This window comes from Tripterygium wilfordii, chromosome 13 (genome assembly GCF_013401445.1).
Source record: "Tripterygium wilfordii isolate XIE 37 chromosome 13, ASM1340144v1, whole genome shotgun sequence".
NCBI lineage: Eukaryota > Viridiplantae > Streptophyta > Magnoliopsida > Celastrales > Celastraceae > Tripterygium > Tripterygium wilfordii.
Window position 1 is genome coordinate 3241423 of NC_052244.1, and position 18218 is coordinate 3259640.

At 34.9% G+C, this 18218-nt stretch overlaps 3 protein-coding genes and 1 non-coding gene across 8 annotated transcripts; 1 reads left to right on the plus strand and 3 right to left on the minus strand.

Annotated features, from left to right (window-relative positions):
- The first annotated feature begins 1268 nt into the window (after window positions 1-1268).
- On the plus strand, window positions 1269-1952 carry LOC120012431. Its single transcript, XM_038863854.1, has one exon. The coding sequence runs from the start codon at window positions 1269-1271 to the stop codon at window positions 1950-1952; it is 684 nt and encodes a 227-aa protein (XP_038719782.1).
- Window positions 1953-2308: 356 nt separating this feature from the next.
- Window positions 2309-6642, minus strand: LOC120011778 (syntaxin-51-like). 5 transcript variants are annotated; one of them, XM_038862901.1, is made up of 7 exons: window positions 6468-6642; window positions 6313-6378; window positions 4651-4873; window positions 3408-3613; window positions 3221-3321; window positions 3068-3112; window positions 2473-2598 (listed from the first exon to the last, which is right to left on the minus strand). In XM_038862901.1, exons 3-7 carry the CDS (start codon window positions 4866-4868, stop codon window positions 2473-2475), a joined length of 696 nt encoding a protein of 231 aa, XP_038718829.1. In that variant the 5' UTR covers window positions 4869-4873; window positions 6313-6378; window positions 6468-6642. The 5 variants fall into 5 exon arrangements, with proteins under 5 accessions (XP_038718825.1, XP_038718829.1, XP_038718824.1 ...); XM_038862896.1 differs by lacking the exon at window positions 6313-6378; XM_038862899.1 differs by lacking the exons at window positions 6313-6378; window positions 6468-6642 and adding an exon at window positions 5088-6303.
- Window positions 6643-6773: 131 nt separating this feature from the next.
- Window positions 6774-6845, minus strand: TRNAD-GUC. The gene has a single exon. It is a non-coding gene; the product is annotated as a tRNA-Asp (tRNA).
- Window positions 6846-13083: 6238 nt separating this feature from the next.
- On the minus strand, window positions 13084-14159 carry LOC120011686 (calmodulin-binding protein 25-like). Its single transcript, XM_038862780.1, has one exon. The coding sequence runs from the start codon at window positions 13989-13991 to the stop codon at window positions 13275-13277; it is 717 nt and encodes a 238-aa protein (XP_038718708.1). The 5' UTR covers window positions 13992-14159; the 3' UTR covers window positions 13084-13274.
- Between the last annotated feature and the right edge of the window lie 4059 nt (window positions 14160-18218).

Below are 18218 nucleotides of genomic sequence, written 5' to 3' on the forward strand. Positions count from 1 at the left end.
ATCCAAAATTTATTATTTTAATATATATTCCATTGTTTTTTAAAGCACTCTCTAGAATTCATTGTTTTAGTTCTAAAATTCATTTGTTTTTGAAATTTCATTGAAAAGAACAATGGAATTAAGATTTACCCGATAAAACTCATCGATAATGGATCTTGTTAGAAAGAGTTTTATGCGTTGATTCTGTATATATAAATTTTTAAAAAAATCTAACATGTATTTTAATAGTTAAAACGTTTTAAAATTTCGTCTAAGATATTGGGCTCCATGATTTACCACTATATGGGCTACATAGCACTATTGTTTTCCCTTTAATTAAGTAAGGGAAGATTTAATTTTTTATACTATTATTATTAGTATTGTTATTTATGAATAAATTGTTTTAAAAATTGTGTGGTTCAACCCTTGACACTTCCAATAACTGGTTGAACCTTCAAAAATTATTGTCGTGAGTCGATGTGCGAGTCGATTCTGATAACACTAGACTTCCCAAATCCATATACATGCTAGATGTGATATTTTACTATCAAAAATTCTGATCACTTCAATTTGGGACTACCAAGAGATAAATGTTTCACATCATTGATGGGTTGAATAGTATTTACATATATGTAGTACCCACTCATCTATCCAATATATCTTTGTAGAGAAAGCGTATTAGCCACTTATTAGCCAAATTTAACATATTATCGGAGCAGACCCTAACAATGAGTTCTTGGACTACCTTACCTCCACCCGTTTCTTGGAATCACATTATATGCATGTTTGTTACACTTGTTAAGCTTTCGGATTGTCAAACCTACAAGGAAGGAGATAGCTAACATGTCCTTTTAAAGAGAGTGTATATATACACCACTTACTAGCCAAATTTAACAGGGACCAAAATAAAGCCCACACAAATGGGATAGGCAAAGTTGTCCTCTTCCACAATCAGTGGACAGTGATTGTGAATGTGATCAAATCATAAAAAAATAATTTAAAAAAAAAAAAAACACATTAACTTTTTAAATTCTATCTTCTCTCCTTAAACAAAGCCATTTTAAATTGCAAGCAAAACTTAGACAAAGCTTTGGTTCATTAAGTTGACACAAAAGTATCATTCAGAATCTTGACTTTCCTTAACCAAACACAAATCATTATCAAAAAATACACATACAAATCTTCCACTTCCTTTCTTGTAATCTCAAACTGACTTAATTCCACACCATTTACAGATCAAGTAACAATATAAGCAGAAAACCCTAGCAATATTCTCATCTCATCTAAACATGGATCCTTATGATGATGAAGAAATGGTGGCCGTTGGCTACCCTTATTACCATGTTCATCAACTAAATCAACCTCCACCATCTCCCTCTCATGCCTCCAGCAACCAACCCAGAAGTACTCTCATCAAATGTACTAAAGGCCTCCTGTGTTTTCTCATTCCAGTCTTCACTATCCTCATCTTCTTCTTGGGTGTTAAATTGTTTTTCATTTCCCAACTGAGTGACCCAAAGGTTCGTGTTGACTCCATCTCTGTCAATCTCTCTTCTGGTGAAATGAGCTCCAACTGGGACATTACTTTCTTCCTAAGAAACCCTAATCGGTTTTCGAGCATTAGCTACAAGATGACTGTGGTTTCTGTTCTTGATCAAGGGAAGAGACGTGTCGGGTTGACGGTCGCGGATTCTTACCATCTAGATGCAGGGAAGAATGGCTCTATGAAGGCTAGGGCTTCAGTCTTATCTTTGAAGAAAATGAAGGCGGCTAATGAGAGGAGTGTAGAGGCTGCTCATGCATTCTCCTTGAAGGTGGAGGCTATGGTATTGATTAAAATTAAGTATTTGGACGAGCAATGGTACCTCATGGAGGCTTCCTGTAAGGACCTAATGATTAGGTCTATGACTCATAGTTCAAAGAAGTTGATGGTGATGAATGGCTCAAACTGGTGCACTGTTAATTTTAAATAACACAAGAGTCTCCGGATAAGTTTATTGGATCTTGGGGCTCCGTAATTTTTCCGGTGTCCGTAATTCGCATCCAACGAATTGGGCACGTTATGCCTTTTTTCTTTCTAAATTTTAGAAATTTCTTTTAAAAACAAGCATAATCATATAAAATGCAAAATTTAAGTTCATACTTGAATTTGTCTTCATAGCTTCCTATTCCTTTTGCACCTCGTTCTTCATCTTGTGCCCTTACTTCAGCAGGAGAACAACTCTTTCGGCACCTCAAAAACCCGAGCAGTGCACTACATCAAGCATACTTAAAAAGAGATGAGGCACCATTAATCTGCAGTATTTATCACATATTGGGGGCATGTAGAAATAAGAAAGTTCATATCTATAATTGATATCTGTAACAACTGGTCAATTGCAATTTACACCATTATCGCAGAAGACCCATACAGCAATGCAAGGGCAGGCTGCTCCAGCAAAGGCCACATTTGGATAAAAATAAACTCTAATAGAAGAACTTATATATAAAAGTTTACAAATATTTAATCATTGCCCATATAACAACAATCAGAATGACAACACCAATGACCAACAGAATCAAACAAGAGCAACCACCTTTGGTATTTCTATTTAGTATGGCCAGCTTCCTTTGGACTCGCTGCATCAAAATAATTACAGAAGTAATGAGCCAAAATGTATGATTTCCGAGGAAATTGTAATTTCAGTGATTAAGTTCACATCAAAAATTGAAAGTGGCATCTCTCTCTCTCTAAGACATAGATATTCCATAGGCACGACAACTAGCCTTTTATCAGCCCTAGTGTAGCACCTTGCATTCTCTGCAATGTAAATAATGTTGACTCTCTTCTAATGCTAAAGCATGCCACAAAAGCCTGAACCAAATGCTATGTCTGAATAAAAACGTATGATTATGCCTCTGTCTTCCTCATATAGGATGTTACCCCTAACACTATTTTAGTAATTAGCCTTTACCATTGGCCTGGCCAAACCCTGATTTTGCAAAACTGAACATTAGAAATTTGAATGCGATACTCAAAAACGATTACGAATTCAAGAAATCTGTCTTCAGGGGTACAGGAAATGTTGTATGATGGTTACAGTATTACCTGTAGACGAGAGTTTGTTCCATCCACATGCTCATCCAAGTCATCCTGTGTTGGTGGTAGAGGGAGGAAAATTGAGTCACGTGTCTTCCAAAAATATGAAACATGAAAGAACGTCATGAAAAAATGGAAACAGCAATTAGCAGATGAACCAACCAGAAGCCCAGTATGTAGTTTAAGTTCCTCATTTATAGCCAATGCAATGTGCTTTGTGCTTGTGACTGTCCCCTCCAATTTTTCAAGCCCATCATCTTGTTCTGTTATAAGAAGCAAATCAAGTTACAGCTCTGCTTTCTTTAAACAAAATATCTAACCAAAAAAATGCCTTATCACAATCATACACCTCTCATAATTTGCCGTTGAAAGCCAACAAGACCTTGGTTGTCCAAGCCAGTTGTTCTGCTAATGAGATCATCAGACTTTCTATCAGGGCCAAGTAAGCTATCTCGGTTGCCAAAACCAGACATATTGAGAGTTGTAGCCATCTGGTTGGCTTTAGAAGTCAAATTTTTAAGCATTTCTTGGCGCCGATTTATTTCCTTTGCAGATCTGTAAAACAAAAACAACATCAAACATCAACTAAAACAAAGCAAACTGGTTGCCAAGTGCCAACTTTAGAGGTCTCATTCAATAGGTTCCAGTGTAAATTTTATTTGGAAACCAATGCATACACTGCTCCTTTAAAAGGTGCAAAACAAATTTGCACCTCTCCGATAGAGCCTATTCATAATGCCACAACTTCAAGCTTCAGTTTCCAAAATCTTGAAATATGATGGAACTCAGGAAGAGAGCCACAAAAGAATATGCACACGACTTCCAAATCTTACAAAATAATGGATCATCTTTTTTTAAAATATCAGAATAATGGAACATCTTTAAACTGCAGCACAAGTGACCAATCTTATATGTGCAATATACCTTAGCTTACAAGTTTAAATAATTAAGATGTGGAAAACATGCGTGATCTAAATTCATATCACATTAAAATTACGGCAGTGTGTCATCAAGGAGGAATTGCAGAAGAAAGTAGTAGCACAATCCTAATCATAGTGCTTCTTTCATTTATTACCCTACACATGCTAACATTCGGACAAAAAAAAAAACATCAACCAGCTTCAAGAGCAATGAGATCGTGTACAAAACAACCCTTCAAATCTAACATAGGTTGCCCTAATGGCCTACCTTTGATCTGTTACAAGCTAATTATTAAGGTTAAGATGGTTCCTAGAGCGACAAAGGCAATGCATAATTTTCTTCTCGTACAGCTAAAGGTGTTACTAAAAAGGTTTATTCCCCCCCCTTTCTGTAGAAGACAGCTGAGATCCAGCATGACAACAGCAACTTTCTTGTTTACACAGCCAATGCTAGCATTATTGTATGAAACATTTTGCAGGTACCACAACAAAGTAGTTTTTTTTTTTAAATGCAGTTGAATGAAAAGGAGCGCTTGAAGATATATTTAGTAAAAGAATGCCCGGCATGATTTCACTGAAAGCGGATAATTCAAGAAACACAGTTGTTTTATTTGTCTCACTGAGCCAGGTTGCTTTCCTGCCATAACACTAAAGGTCAATTAGAATACTAACATTTTCTGCTTGGCAGGAAGCTGATGTAGAAGTGTCTGCAAAGTATCAATTTTCGTCCTTAGAATTGTTATTTTTCTCCGAGTTGCAGACAAATGACGTTGTGTTTCTGGCCCTGATGGAGGTAACGAACTCCTTCCAGAAATCATACCATTGATATCAGCAGCAAGTTTTGATGCTTCATTGAATTCTCGGGTCCAAGACTCAGCAGGAGATGCCATTGCAACTAAAAAATACAATACAGAGTTTTCAAACACATTAAAACTTTTAGTTTTAGAATGATGAGAACTGAATGTATGTTAACCTTTCAGATGGTTTGATTAAATTAAGTTCTCATTATGCGTCAACAAATATCAAGATTAAGGAATGAAAAAAAAATACAAAGAGAGAGATAGAAAACAGATAGATGAAATATCTCAATGTGCAAGGAATCTGCATACACTGAAAAAAGAGGCGTATTGCGATGTCCTTGCCTCAATATCTCATACACTCTCCCTTCCAGGATTGCTCATTACATATAGGTAGAAGTTGGTTCAAGCATAAAAACACATACACCAATTAGTATTTTATGTTATTAGTCACATGGAAAACAACTTCTTCATTAAACAAAATGAAAATGCTTCTTTATAGAAAAGAAAGTGATTTGGCACATTAAATATTTCCCTCCATAAGATTACTTTATTATATATTTTAATTAATTGACATCCAACCCTGTACAGCCAGCCTGCTAATTTGAGCTGGCAACTCTGTGGTTTTGATGATTGCAAGCGCTTCTTTTGATTGATAATAACTTTGTTAGAATTATGCCTTTGAAAGTGTCAGGCCATGGTACACTGCACATACACTAGTATATATAATTTGAACTCCACAGGCAGCTCATATCCAACAGGCGAACATGTGGCCCACCAGTTAAGTGGTAGAGGTGCAACTTTGAGGTCACAGTTCAAACCCAAAAACAACATTTCCCCATATTATGCACGGGGAAGGCTGCGTATACTTGTTTCTCCCTGACCCCGCCAGAAGTTGGTTACCCATTTTTTAGGCACCTCATATCCAGCAAAACCTTGTAATTCCCAAATACTCTACTTTTAAAGTTCAAATACAAATTATAAAAGCAATAGCCTGCTTATCTAAAGGAAGATAATAGTAGGACTTGTTAAATTGACTTCACCAATCCTTTATACTTAATTATTAATGTCTTAGCATGCTTTCCCTTGACAATCACGTTATCTGCATCAATCATTTGCCAAATAAGGGGCAAACCACTGCTAGAGCTAGATGGGGGGTCAATAGGGTTAGTTGCATTGCATCACTCCAGTTCAGTTGTACAGTCTCCTAAGCTCTAAACCACTTCAAGACCTAGGCGGGTCATTAGCCCAACTAGCTAGCTTGTACAAGAATTCATCCAAGCTTGTGGTAAACTAACCCCACAGAATCAATGTCAGGTCCTAATTATTAGATCAACAATCACACATCACACGGCTCATAAAGGGACGGAAAAAGTTCAACTAAAGTTGAAGCTCAAACCACGTCCTCTAAATTTACATAAAATTTCTTAAGTGATCTAGATAATCTAAACCCCAACATAATCAAGCCAATCATAAATTACGCATAAAAAACACATCACAGAATTCCATTTTCAATGGAACTAATTTGCTGGTTAACCTGTAAATCCAGAATTCTAATCTACGATTGCGCAGCTTGCGAGAGACAATTTGTGAGGAGAAATACCTAAACCATTCACAGACGTAATCGTGAAATATTAGTGATGCTAGATGTTCACTTTATGCAACAACAGATTGGCGATTAAATTGAATTACCTCAAAATGGCAGCTTCAGAATGAAGATGAAAGACAGGAATAATTGGAGAATTCCCAGAAAATGTGAGAGGTTGACCCGGAAATCCAGAAGGGGAAGTCGCAGAGTCGCAGTAGGTGGCATGAATGCAATAAGGATCTTAATCAAATGAACGATCGGGATCCGAGACAAGTCGGTAGCGGCATTGTCCGTTTGCGAATCAATGTGCAATTAAGAACCATGACTAAACGACACGTGTCGAGAACAGGGGTTTTGTGTCAGAAACGGTAAAAAAAAATTGAAATTAAAAAAGTGATTTGACAAAAAAACGCCGTTGCCGGGGATCGAACCCGGGTCACCCGCGTGACAGGCGGGAATACTCACCACTATACTACAACGACTGTTGATGTTAGGTTCTCCTACTTTAGAAATAATTAATAATCATATTTCTGAAAATTTTAAAAAAGAAAACTGGAAACCTTTGATGGCGGGACTGTGCGTTTAACCATCATAAATTACAACAGTGAGACTTCCTTCACTGCTATGAGCCCCTCTCCCTTTAGTCTCAAGAACTCCTTATACTCGTTCGTGGTAAGAATGGTGGCAACACTTGCCCCCAATTCCCCAATCTTTAGCCCTTTCGTGAGCTCAACTTGTAGACCTGTTTGGGGCTATGTTCTACCGACTGGAATTCCGGCAAAAAGGATACGGATAACTGGGTTTAAGTTCTTAGTTCTCGACTTATTTATATCCTAACTTTGGTTATGGAGCTGGTTTCAAGATTTTTTCATTCGAAAAAGGAATTTGGCAACTACGTTTTGATCGTTTTCCGAGTTTTGGCCACTTCGGGGGGCGGGGGAAAACTGGTGCCTATGGTGATGGTGGTGCTGGTGTAAATATCTGGTCCTTCCTCTCTTGGTAATGTAGTGCCAGTTTGTCACTGTCTTTGTTCCCTTTTAAAACTTGGTGTCTCTTAGGTACTTGTCTTTGAGTAAATTGGTGACGCTGCCTGGAGCATCAGGAGCATTCTTGGGCCTCATGCTTGATCAGGTGAACTCATGACTTCTTTCATTCAATCATTTGGCTCTAATATGAACCATACAGGTCATGGTATTGATGCATTGGTCTTCAAATACAATGATTTTAATTGCAAAATCTATTTTCTCCACCCTTCATTGGGTTTTTCTTATCCACATTGGTAACACTTGAGGGAAGGCCATCAGAAGTCATACCCAGGCCTTGAACAGGTACTATCAGGGGCATGAACAAATTTTTTTTTCTGGGGTTGATTGTTGCTCCTAGCTTTTTATGAATATGTTATCTTATTGGGAAGATAGTTTGTTTTATTCTAGGTATGCGCTTGTTTATGCTGAAATGTTGTTGTGTAGGAGTGGTTATCTTCTGTTATTGCAAATTGGAAGCTGTGGATATATACCATTCCAATTTCTGAACTTCCTATTCGTCCCACAGCAATTTCAGGTTTGACTGGCACAATGTGTTTGAGCTCTTTAAGGCCACTATATGTGTCATTGATGGTTGTATAGTTTTGAAAGTTGAGATTAATTACATGAGGACCATCCCCATACCGGCTTCTTGACATCAAAGAGACATAAGAAGGTTTGAAGTCTGATAATACCAATCTTGAATGTTTTTTCTTAATTTATCTATATAATTTGCCTTGATGCCCTAATTTATCTATGTTCAAATTTCTGAGAAGTTTGGTTCTAGTCTTATGTAAGTTATGTCGGTGTTTCATAGTGATTTTATGTTTTGTGAGGTAGTTATATCCATTTTTATCAGATGCTCTGGTTAATACTGATCATAAGTAGCAAAAGCCACCAAAATCCGTAATAGTTTGTTAGTAAGCTCTTCTTTGCAACATCCATTATAAACTTAAACTCAAGGACGTCAAGCTTGCATGCACACGTGGCCACAAGAGTATTGTTCTCAATGAGAATCGAATTTAGGATCTCCAGAGTTCGTAGGGTTTGGTCCCGAAGAGATTCACTATTTTGGACATCCGATATAGGAATCTCTCTCTTTTTGCTCTTTCACTGTTTCAATATTTGGTCTGGCCCATATAAATGAACCCAGAATTGTTTATGAATATGAAAAGATGTGCTCAATTTGTCAATGAAATAGCTGCTTCTTGATTTCCATGGAAAAAAAATCATATAAGCTTAGCTTCTAATACGGTTCTAGACTTCTAGTTGAGCTTGATCGGCTCCATAACTTGTGACAATCATGACTAGATGTGAATGTAAGCATGACGTAAAAGATAATCCAATACAAAAAACAACAAAACCCACCGTCACATAAAGAGAAAGAAAAGCTTTGACTATGACTAACAACAGTCGTCGAACACGTCAGCTTTCTGGTCCTCGCCGTTCCCTAGAAACTACCTCCCCTCCTCCTCGTAGTCTTTTGTTAACAACCTCCCCCACTATTCTCTCTCCATGCTATGTTATAATAATGGGAGGGGTTCCGATTCTTAGCTTCAATTTTAACTTTAATTCCTTCAAAAATAATGTTAATCATGATATTAGAGACTTACAAAAAAAAAATTAAAGTTTAAAATTTAAGATTTAGGTCTTCATTTTAAGTTTTTAGGGTTTATGGTTTATGATTTAGAATTTTTTTTTTCAAAATCTATAATATTTTAATTATGAATATCAAAATATTCAATCACATATTTTAATTAATAATTTAACATAATTTTAAGATAGAATTGGAGTCAACATTAGAGTTAGGAATTAGAGCTCCATATCCCGTTATAGAAAGAGAACAAACTCTCTTCTAATTATTAGTTTGGGAGCTAGTTTTTATTATTTATCAAGGACTGCCTTGAACTATTCACTCATAGGTTTATGTTCTTTATATTTATTTCAAATTTTTTTACGTCACATGATTAGGTTAATCAAGAGATTAATTTTGATTATTTTAGCTAAATATTTTTTAAAATTTGGGAAGACCAAATTATTTTAAAGAATCCCATAATAGGAACAAAAAATTCTTTCAAAATGTCCTCACAAGACTTGAACAGTAAAAAAAAACATCAATAGAAGTATTCATTGCTATGAGAATCTTTATCCATTAAAATTAAGTCATCATATTATAAACAAACCTATTTTGTGAAAAAAAAAAAGCTTTATTGAGAAAATATTCTTTTAACAAATATTTATTAAGTAATCGTACTGATTATTATTATTTTTTCGAAGGAAAAATTCATTAACCAACAAACGAACCACAAAGAGAGAGTGCATAAAAATATATTGACCTGACCTGATTTGGGGTTTCCATAACTTTTTAGAATTTAAGGTTTGAGTCTAATAGTGGAGAAAAAATCAAATAAATTTTAAAAATAAAAAAATAAAAAAAATAATATATTATGACACACCTTCTAAATTATTGTATTAAAATTATGAATTTTAAACGAATCGCAGAGCCTAATCCGACCTAATGAGCTTGGAAATTACCGGTGTCCAAGAAGTCAACAGGAGATAATTGGGAGTTGGATTTGTGATATAATAAAAAAATCAACGGTGAAGAAGTGCATCAAAGATTCAAAGTCAATGGTCTCCGATTGCAATTGCATGAATGGTGTGGTGGTTGTAGAGGAGGCATGTCACATTCAGTCAAGAAGAAAAGGACAAGACTGTGCAACTGTGCAAGCAAAGTAGTCGAGTACGTACCCCACCATTCTTGACTTCCTAAAATGCCATATATGCCCCTTCTCTCCACTTATTTATTTAACACTTCAATTCCCTTTCATATGGTTTCTTTGATTGGGAAATTACATCTAAACACATGAACAAAAATTGGAAAAAAAATAATACTAGTCTATATTGATGACGTGCAAAATCGGATCGACTTTCCAATAGTTTGGTAACCGGTTGTTTGATTCTGTAGACGTCTCAGTTAATCAGATTAGGGATCAGGAGGCTGTTGTTCTCTCTACACAGATAGAAAACGTAAGTTTTGAGGTCCCCGAGATGTACCTCAGGGGATACGATATGATACTCAAGTTAGTTTTACAAGTAATAAGGTTCGCGAGATAACTCGATATTTAGAGCTTCATCTTTAGCTAGTAGTAAATAATGAAAAGTGTGAGAGATTTACTTAAGTGGAGGCTCATTTTATATGAATTTTGAAATACCGATTATCGTTGATTGCGAAGGAAATTTTTGAAAGTGAATCCCCTAAAGATCTCTTATAGATCTCCTTGCAAATATTCTTTCATGATCATTGTTGACGTTATTTTAAATAAATATAGAAATAAATTATATAATCGTAATCAATCATATTATTCTAAGCACTTGCACAAAAGCAATTTATTTATTTATTGGATTGGATTGAATTGGAGAAAATAAAAGATAAGCTTTTTTTCTAGAAAAAATCTCACATTTTATTATGCATAAGTCGATTCGCCAACTCAGAAAACACAAGAGGAAAATAAAATCAAATTGCTTACGTTAGAGCATACGTTACCTTTTGTCTAATCAACTCTTTGTAATATCAAAGTATTTGTTTTTTGACGTTGACCTAATTAATTCTATGTGCATGTTCGATGTTTCACAAGAAACCCAACCCCCTTATGGCCCAAATTATTGCAACATACTTGGATTCCTTCTTTGACAAAGATTTATTTATTTATTCTCTAAATTATTTATGCAAGTTATGTACCGAAATATCTCATATGACACTCATATGTGTAATATCTCATGGAGGTCTCGAATTCGAAAATATGTTAGCAACAACTCATATATATGCTAAGAAAACTTGTATGAGCATGGCCGCCTAAATTTAATCGTATATAATATAAAAACCTTTTTTTTTTTCTTTTCAAATTACAATTGCTCAATTAAGTACTATAAAAATATAATTAGGTGTTATAAGGATCATTGTCACGATGATTGTGACACCAAAAAGAAGCCAAATCCATACCACCTATCTCGCAAGACCATATGGTTAGATGATTAAACCATGTACGCTTTCCTTCTTTTAGCCATAAATATTTATAACAACTTTTGATCTTTTCAACTACTTTCTTTAATTAAGCTAAATAGCAAACAATTTGGGTTATGGAACATGACATTTTCAATTAGAACAAACAATAGTACTATAATTATTGTTTTTTATTATATATTTTATTTTAAATGGGGGCAAGTCAACACATGCACCCTCTTCAACTAATATTCTCGATTTTTTTTATATTTATTGGGGTTAGTAAACAAATATAGTTTAGAGAAAATCAAAATGACCCAAGTCAGCCTGTGTTATCACCTAGCTAGCACTATATTAATTATTGTTTAATCTCTACTTGTTCATGAAGATAAATGTATTAAAATCAAGTCACAATATGAGTTTCCATCTCACGGATTACTTTAAACTAAATGGAATCTTCCTTACTTATTATTATACTAAGAGTTTCTAGAATATGATATAAACTCCGTCTAAAGTGTGATATATATAAATAAATGAACAGATGCTTTTAACTTAATCTTATTGAGAATCACGAGTAGCTCATATGATACTCATGTGTATGGTATCTTAATAATTTTATAGAGTTATTGAGTTCGAGCATCCCTCGTCCTTTTTTCAGTATTTTAAAAAAAATCAATGTTATCAAGTAGCATTTGACAAATGAAAAGAAATTAGTGTAGAAATTTCAATTTATTCTTCATTAATTGGGTCAAATTGAATCTCTTTAGTGTCCTTGGTAATAATTATCCTTCACATAAATCATTATACCTTAAAAGTTTAAAAGCAAAACATGACAAATAAAAGAAGAAGATACAAAGGTGTTCACGTGGGCTGAGTCCTGTCGCTTTGACTGAAGTGGCCTCCTTCTTTGAACTCACAAATTTCGGTTTCTGTATACAACTTTTTGCTATTTGACTCTTTAACCTAGTACGGCCAAATGTGCTAGATTTACCATATTGTTTAGAAAAATCACGCCCAAACGCTACACCAGTTATTTTTCTTGAATGGTCGCCTTTGATTTTTTAGATATAAAAAATGCGTTTGTCGAATGAGGTGAACTCAACCTTTATTTTTATGTCACTCAATTGAGTTATATATCAATCCGAAGTTGAATAAAATCTTAAGTTTTTAACACTCTCTCACGCTTGTGAGATGAGTTATCATACACCAAACAATTGAACAAGTAGAGTTATGTCCAAATGGATTGTTTTGCTTTTATTTGACCGTTTGACATTAGTTCTTAGACCCAAAAAACGAATTGGTTGTGTTGAAAGGACAACATATTTGTTTATATATCGCTCGGTTAAGTTATACCAATTCTGAGTGGGATGAAAAAGTCTTAACAACCCATTGTTGAACATTAGTTAAACTTTTCTTCATACACCAATAAGGGACCATTTCACTTATGGTAAGTAGATTACATTGCTTGTCATGAATGGATGTTATTGTCTCTATACATGTTTGGAATTTGGGTGTGCTTAATCACCAAGGAAGGCATTTCCCACATTTTTGACAGCTTAGACTTTGTCACCATTCACCTAAAATTCATTACAATCGAAATGTTGTTTTCATGGTGACAGCGAAAAATTCAAAACTATTAACAACAATATCACATTGATGCCCAATATGCATGCATGAACCTTTGCTGGATTTGAAAATCCCAAAAACAACATCAAATGAGATTATAATGATGATATATATATTAAACAAAAAGAACTAATTAACCATACAAAGGCTTCCCAATAAGAATATAAACAGATCAGCCACAACATACCTCACTACATTACTGAAAATAAAGAAAGGGAGATTAAAAAAAAAAAGTAGGGTAAGACTAGAAAATCAAAATATCACATGACTTTCCAGGATTCTAGAGTGGGAAAGCTCGGGAAAGTGTCGAATTCTAAACCAGTAGCACCGCTTCCATCAGCTAATCCCATTGTGGGCGCATAAGACAGTGGGCCGGAACCAATGACAGGCCCGATCCCAGCTGTGGGCCCAACTGCTCCCTGCTGCTGATGTCGGTCCAACAAAAACGCCGACGTGTCAAGCGTAGGCAGAAACCCACCCGCCCCTACTAACCGCCCACTGGGTCTCTGCGGCTCCGGTTTCAGTACCGGCGCCATCGACATCTGTGAGCTACCGAATTTCACTCCCGTCACCTGTTGCACCATCTGCCTGAAATTCGCCGGATCCGCCGTAATAAACGTCGTCTGCGACCTCTTCGAAGAAGCGCGCGATTTCCGCTTCGTAGCCTTCGTCCCAGTGCGCGACACCGGGATCGCACTCCTCTGCCACTTCGGCGCAGTTTCCTGCTCGGAACCAGACACGTTCGATGCAGTAGGTGTGGCCTCCGGCTTCATCACGCCCCCAAAAAACTGGGATATGGAATCAGAAGTGAGCGTCCCAGAGTTGTTGCTCGTATTCGTATTGTCAGACATCGATTTCTGCAGCGCCTTAGTCAGCGTCTCGGTATCGCGAGCATACGTCTCCGAAAACCAAGAGTCTGCAAAATTTGTTCGGAACAACCATGGTTCAATACTCGCCAAGTTCTCTGATGACGCCATAACATAAATGAAGGAAGAATAAGAAGACGATTTGAGAGAATTTGTTCAGTTAATGCATTTACAGAGTCCAGAGAGAGTGTTAAGAGTCTTAGAGAAGAGGACTGTGTGGGTTGTTTTTGAAAGGATTGGAGAGAGGGAGGCGATTGGGAGAGAGAATGAAGGTTGAAGATGAAGTTAAGTAGGGGGCATGGAGAAGAAGAAACCGCGTGGTTTGGGGGGACACGCGTCAGCTAAGACTGTACGGACCATGAGGTGTATAAAGGTTTAAGGTATTTTACACAACAACTAACCATGGTTTAGGGCTGCTGCTGCCTGTTGGTAGTATTTGACTGTTTTGAGTTTACTAATAGTGTACGACAGTGTAGCCGTTAGTGCAGCTTTGACAGTCAAGCCGCGTCGTTCGGCGTCGACTGCACTTTTACGCGTTCTCCCTTGCCCCAATATTTATTTTTTTTATTTTTTAAATGAAAGAAAACAACAACATTTTGATTATTCCTTTTTAAAATTTTTTTAATGATATGGCAAATGAGTATAGTAGGCGTGTGAGCTACGCATATTTGTCCCAATATTTGATTATTTTTAATTGGTAACATGCCCTTGAAATTTATTTAAATTTTAAAATATTTTAAAATTTATATTCTAGATCGATTTGGTGTAAATTATCGATGATGTGACTTATAAATAAATGTTCAATCATTCTCAACCAAATGTATCATTTTAAGGACAAAATAGTGCGGGTTTTGAGCAGCTTCCCACCTCCCGGGAGAGACAAGCTCCCTTTAGCTAGGCGCCCCCTTTCCTTCTCTCTAGCTCATCGAAAACAACGCTCGACTTGCTTTGATTTAAATTTATACGGTGTTTTCACGAGTATTTAGTTTATAAAAATTTAAATTTATACGGTATTTTCACGAGTATCTAGTTTATAAAAAATAAATTTGGCGGGGCTTTATTTGAAACTAATATAGATCAATCATTTTTATATAATCACATATGATATGATAGGAATAGGCTGATCATTATTGATTCTTTTAATCATCTAAAATAAATAGTGAAATATGGTCGGTCTATACAATATTTTTTTTTATCTCTAGTTGTATAATTTTGCTGTAATCCATGCAGGTGCCGTTCACGTGGCCACAGTGTATGGGCCACAATGTTGTAAAGCGTGTGGGCTCCATACATATCTGATCATTATTAACTTTTTTCATCTTATCTTTTTTTTTTTCCTATTTATTTTATACAATCAAAAAATCCTCTCGTGGTCACTCAACATCTAGTCAACCATGGAGGAGTTGTGTTCAGATTGTTTAAATTTTGTAATTATAATTTATCATTACCAGTTTATAGATTTATGAAATTTTCTATATTATTTTAATTTTAGACTTGCATAATTCGAAATATGTATTAATTCGTTACTTTGCACTTATAATTTAAATTTTTTTTTGCGAATGGAATAAAAGAAAATAAGTTGCTAACAATTTTTTAGAGAAAACCAGATATTAATCTGATTAATACATATTTTGAAAAGTTGCCTAAATCACAAATAAAGAAGAAGATGAATTTCTATCTAGTAGTTCTTTCTCAAAAATTAGTTTAAGTAGTGTTTTTAAGATGTGGGCATCATCAAGGTATGCTCCTTCATTGCGACATATCTTTGATTAGCATAAACATTTGATATGGGCACGTTATCAAATATTACTTTTATTCATCAATGAGAGGTGACTCAGTTGGTAATCGATTGGGTTAGGCATGTATGTGCCCAATGTTTAATTCCAATGAGAAACAAATTTCTCAACAATATTTAAAAAATATACTTTTATTCATATATGATGCATGAGATCATCTTACAATTAATACAATGAATTAAAATAGTCAAATCACTACAATTTCTCCCAATATCTCATATTATTTTGTCTGAAGACAATTAAAATTACTCTAATATATAGGTTGCATTCCATCACCAAATACATTCGTAGATGTTCATTATTAGATTTAAAGGTGAACATGAATAGCTTATGAATATAATTGTTAAATTCTCATGAATTTATATTTCAAATTGCATGTCAAATAAGTTACTAATTGGATTTTCCGTTGAAAAGTTATCCTTGAAAAATGAGTTCATGAAAAGTATAACATTCGTGTGTTACCATAAAAATATTGCTCATGATGAGAATCGAACTCAGGATCTCCCATATCCATATAGTTTGATCCCATAAAAATTCACCAAGTAGGCTGTGTCAATTATCCGAGATGAGTAATAATAACCCTTATGAGACGTTTAATTATGTAAAACTAGTGTGCTTGGTGAAACCCTAAATAAACATAAACAATAATGTTTAATTTTAAGTAGCCTTAATTATATTAGGGTCCACACGGGATGAAGCATGTGAATTGTGAAAGGAATGGCATATTACAATGCAAGGACATGACAAGTGAAGTTAGGTAACATTGGAATGCATTATGCATGTGTGTTCTGTCCCCCTAACACATACACACCTTCCTTAATCAATTAATTAATTAATTAACATAGGGTTACTTAATCTTGATTAGTGAGCATAATGTGTGTCATTAATAATAACTCTTGAAATCAAGGGTGAGGAGAGATCTAATCGGACGGCCAGAGGAGTCGTTAAGTGGGGCGCACACACTACTTTCTAGAAGAAAAGAAGGAAACCTCTCTCTGGTTTCAAAATAAAATCAGAGGGCTAAAGCGCATCAGCGGTGACGAAACAGTGACGTGCAAAAGAAATTTGTTTTTAAAAAAATAATCGGAGATTCAAAAATGTTCCGGTTTGTATATTCCTATAATCCTATTCGTTGCACAAGTACGCCAAGCCATTCCTTTCCTGCTCGGCTCGGCTTCTCTTTAAGCCTCTTTATTAGTGATAACGGCATACTGTAGTATTATTATAAATATAAAAAAACCATATTTTCCGGAAGGGTTAAAATTAGTTATAGCTTAACTGTTGAACAGTTCAACTTTCAAGTAATGAAGATATATATAGTATATATATATATATATACTATATATATATACTATATATATATATATATAACCACCCATATAGTTGAACTGGTTTGAAGTAAATTATTCTAATTAAAAAGCCTAAATTTAACTCTTGAGCTTCATACTTACTAAAATATTTGAAGAGGGTAGGTCAATCCAGACACTAGAAAATATATGTTCTTATTTCGTCATAAAAATAATTTGGGTGCAAATTTTATAAGCCTTAGTCAATTACATTTGGATTCTAATCGAGTACGTAATTTGACCAATAATTGAAAACCGTGTAAATGTACATATTTTCGATTCAAAGGTCTTGAGTGCAATTCCCACCAGGAACAATATCTTTGGGGTTAAGCATTGATCTTTTACTCAATTTACCCTTTTGTTATATAAGAAATTTTTGTGCGAGTTTAGATCCATATTAGATGTTCAAATGACAAACTTGTATGATTTAAAAAAAAAGTGAGTAATAAACAATATCACTTTATGAATAATTTATTAAAGTTAACACTTTTTTTAGGTTAATTCAAATGCCAAGTAGCATCTCACAACCAAGTAAATGCATTATTAATCCGAATATTATGATAAAAATTAAAACCCACTTATATAAAAACAAAATCTTTGCATTGACTTGATAATAGAGCCAAAAATATAGAAGTAAACCCATCCAAACACGGAATTAAAATAACACTTTATTTTGTCATGTTATCTTATCGTCCCATCCCGATACACACGCCACGTATGGCTTGTGTGTCTTATTCCCCGTCAACTTTGTTTAGATTAGGACGTGATTCCCTCAATCAATTCTTGCTGTCCTGTTTTAATTTTGGGGTGGCAATGCATACTTCACCAACCATTTTATTTTGTATCGACACATCAATCAATCCTTATATAACTTGCAAGCAATAGTTGCTTTTAGAAATACAAAATTTCGCTTGATGAGAGCTAACCATATAGTTCATAAGTTTGGGTCCAACTCCTATTAAACGTAAACGGTCTTTTTAAGAATAAAATCATATCGGTCTTAGCTATACTTTGGCCTTAGCTAGGCCCAAAGCAGACAATCCATCTACAGGTGGATTGAGCTAAACCTCTCTCTCATCTCCCTTATCTTACTTCTCGACCGCCCCTCTCAATTTCTTCAAATTATAATTTTTTCTATTTAAAGTTGTTATTAGACCTCACTTGTTATTACACTTATTCAAATCTTACAAAGTTTA

Coding starts and splice junctions, on each gene's coding strand:
- LOC120012431 (XM_038863854.1), top strand. CDS start 1,269: ATGGATCCTTATGATGATGAAGAAATGGTGGCCGTTGGCTACCCTTAT.
- LOC120011778 (XM_038862897.1), bottom strand. CDS start 4,868: ATGGCATCTCCTGCTGAGTCTTGGACCCGAGAATTCAATGAAGCATCA. Junction 3,614..4,650: donor CTTCCTGCCAAGCAGAAAAT/GTTAGTATTCTA, acceptor TTTGTTTTACAG/ATCTGCAAAGGAAATAAATC. Junction 2,599..3,067: donor GAACAAACTCTCGTCTACAG/GTAATACTGTAA, acceptor ATTTTGATGCAG/CGAGTCCAAAGGAAGCTGGC.
- LOC120011686 (XM_038862780.1), bottom strand. CDS start 13,991: ATGGCGTCATCAGAGAACTTGGCGAGTATTGAACCATGGTTGTTCCGA.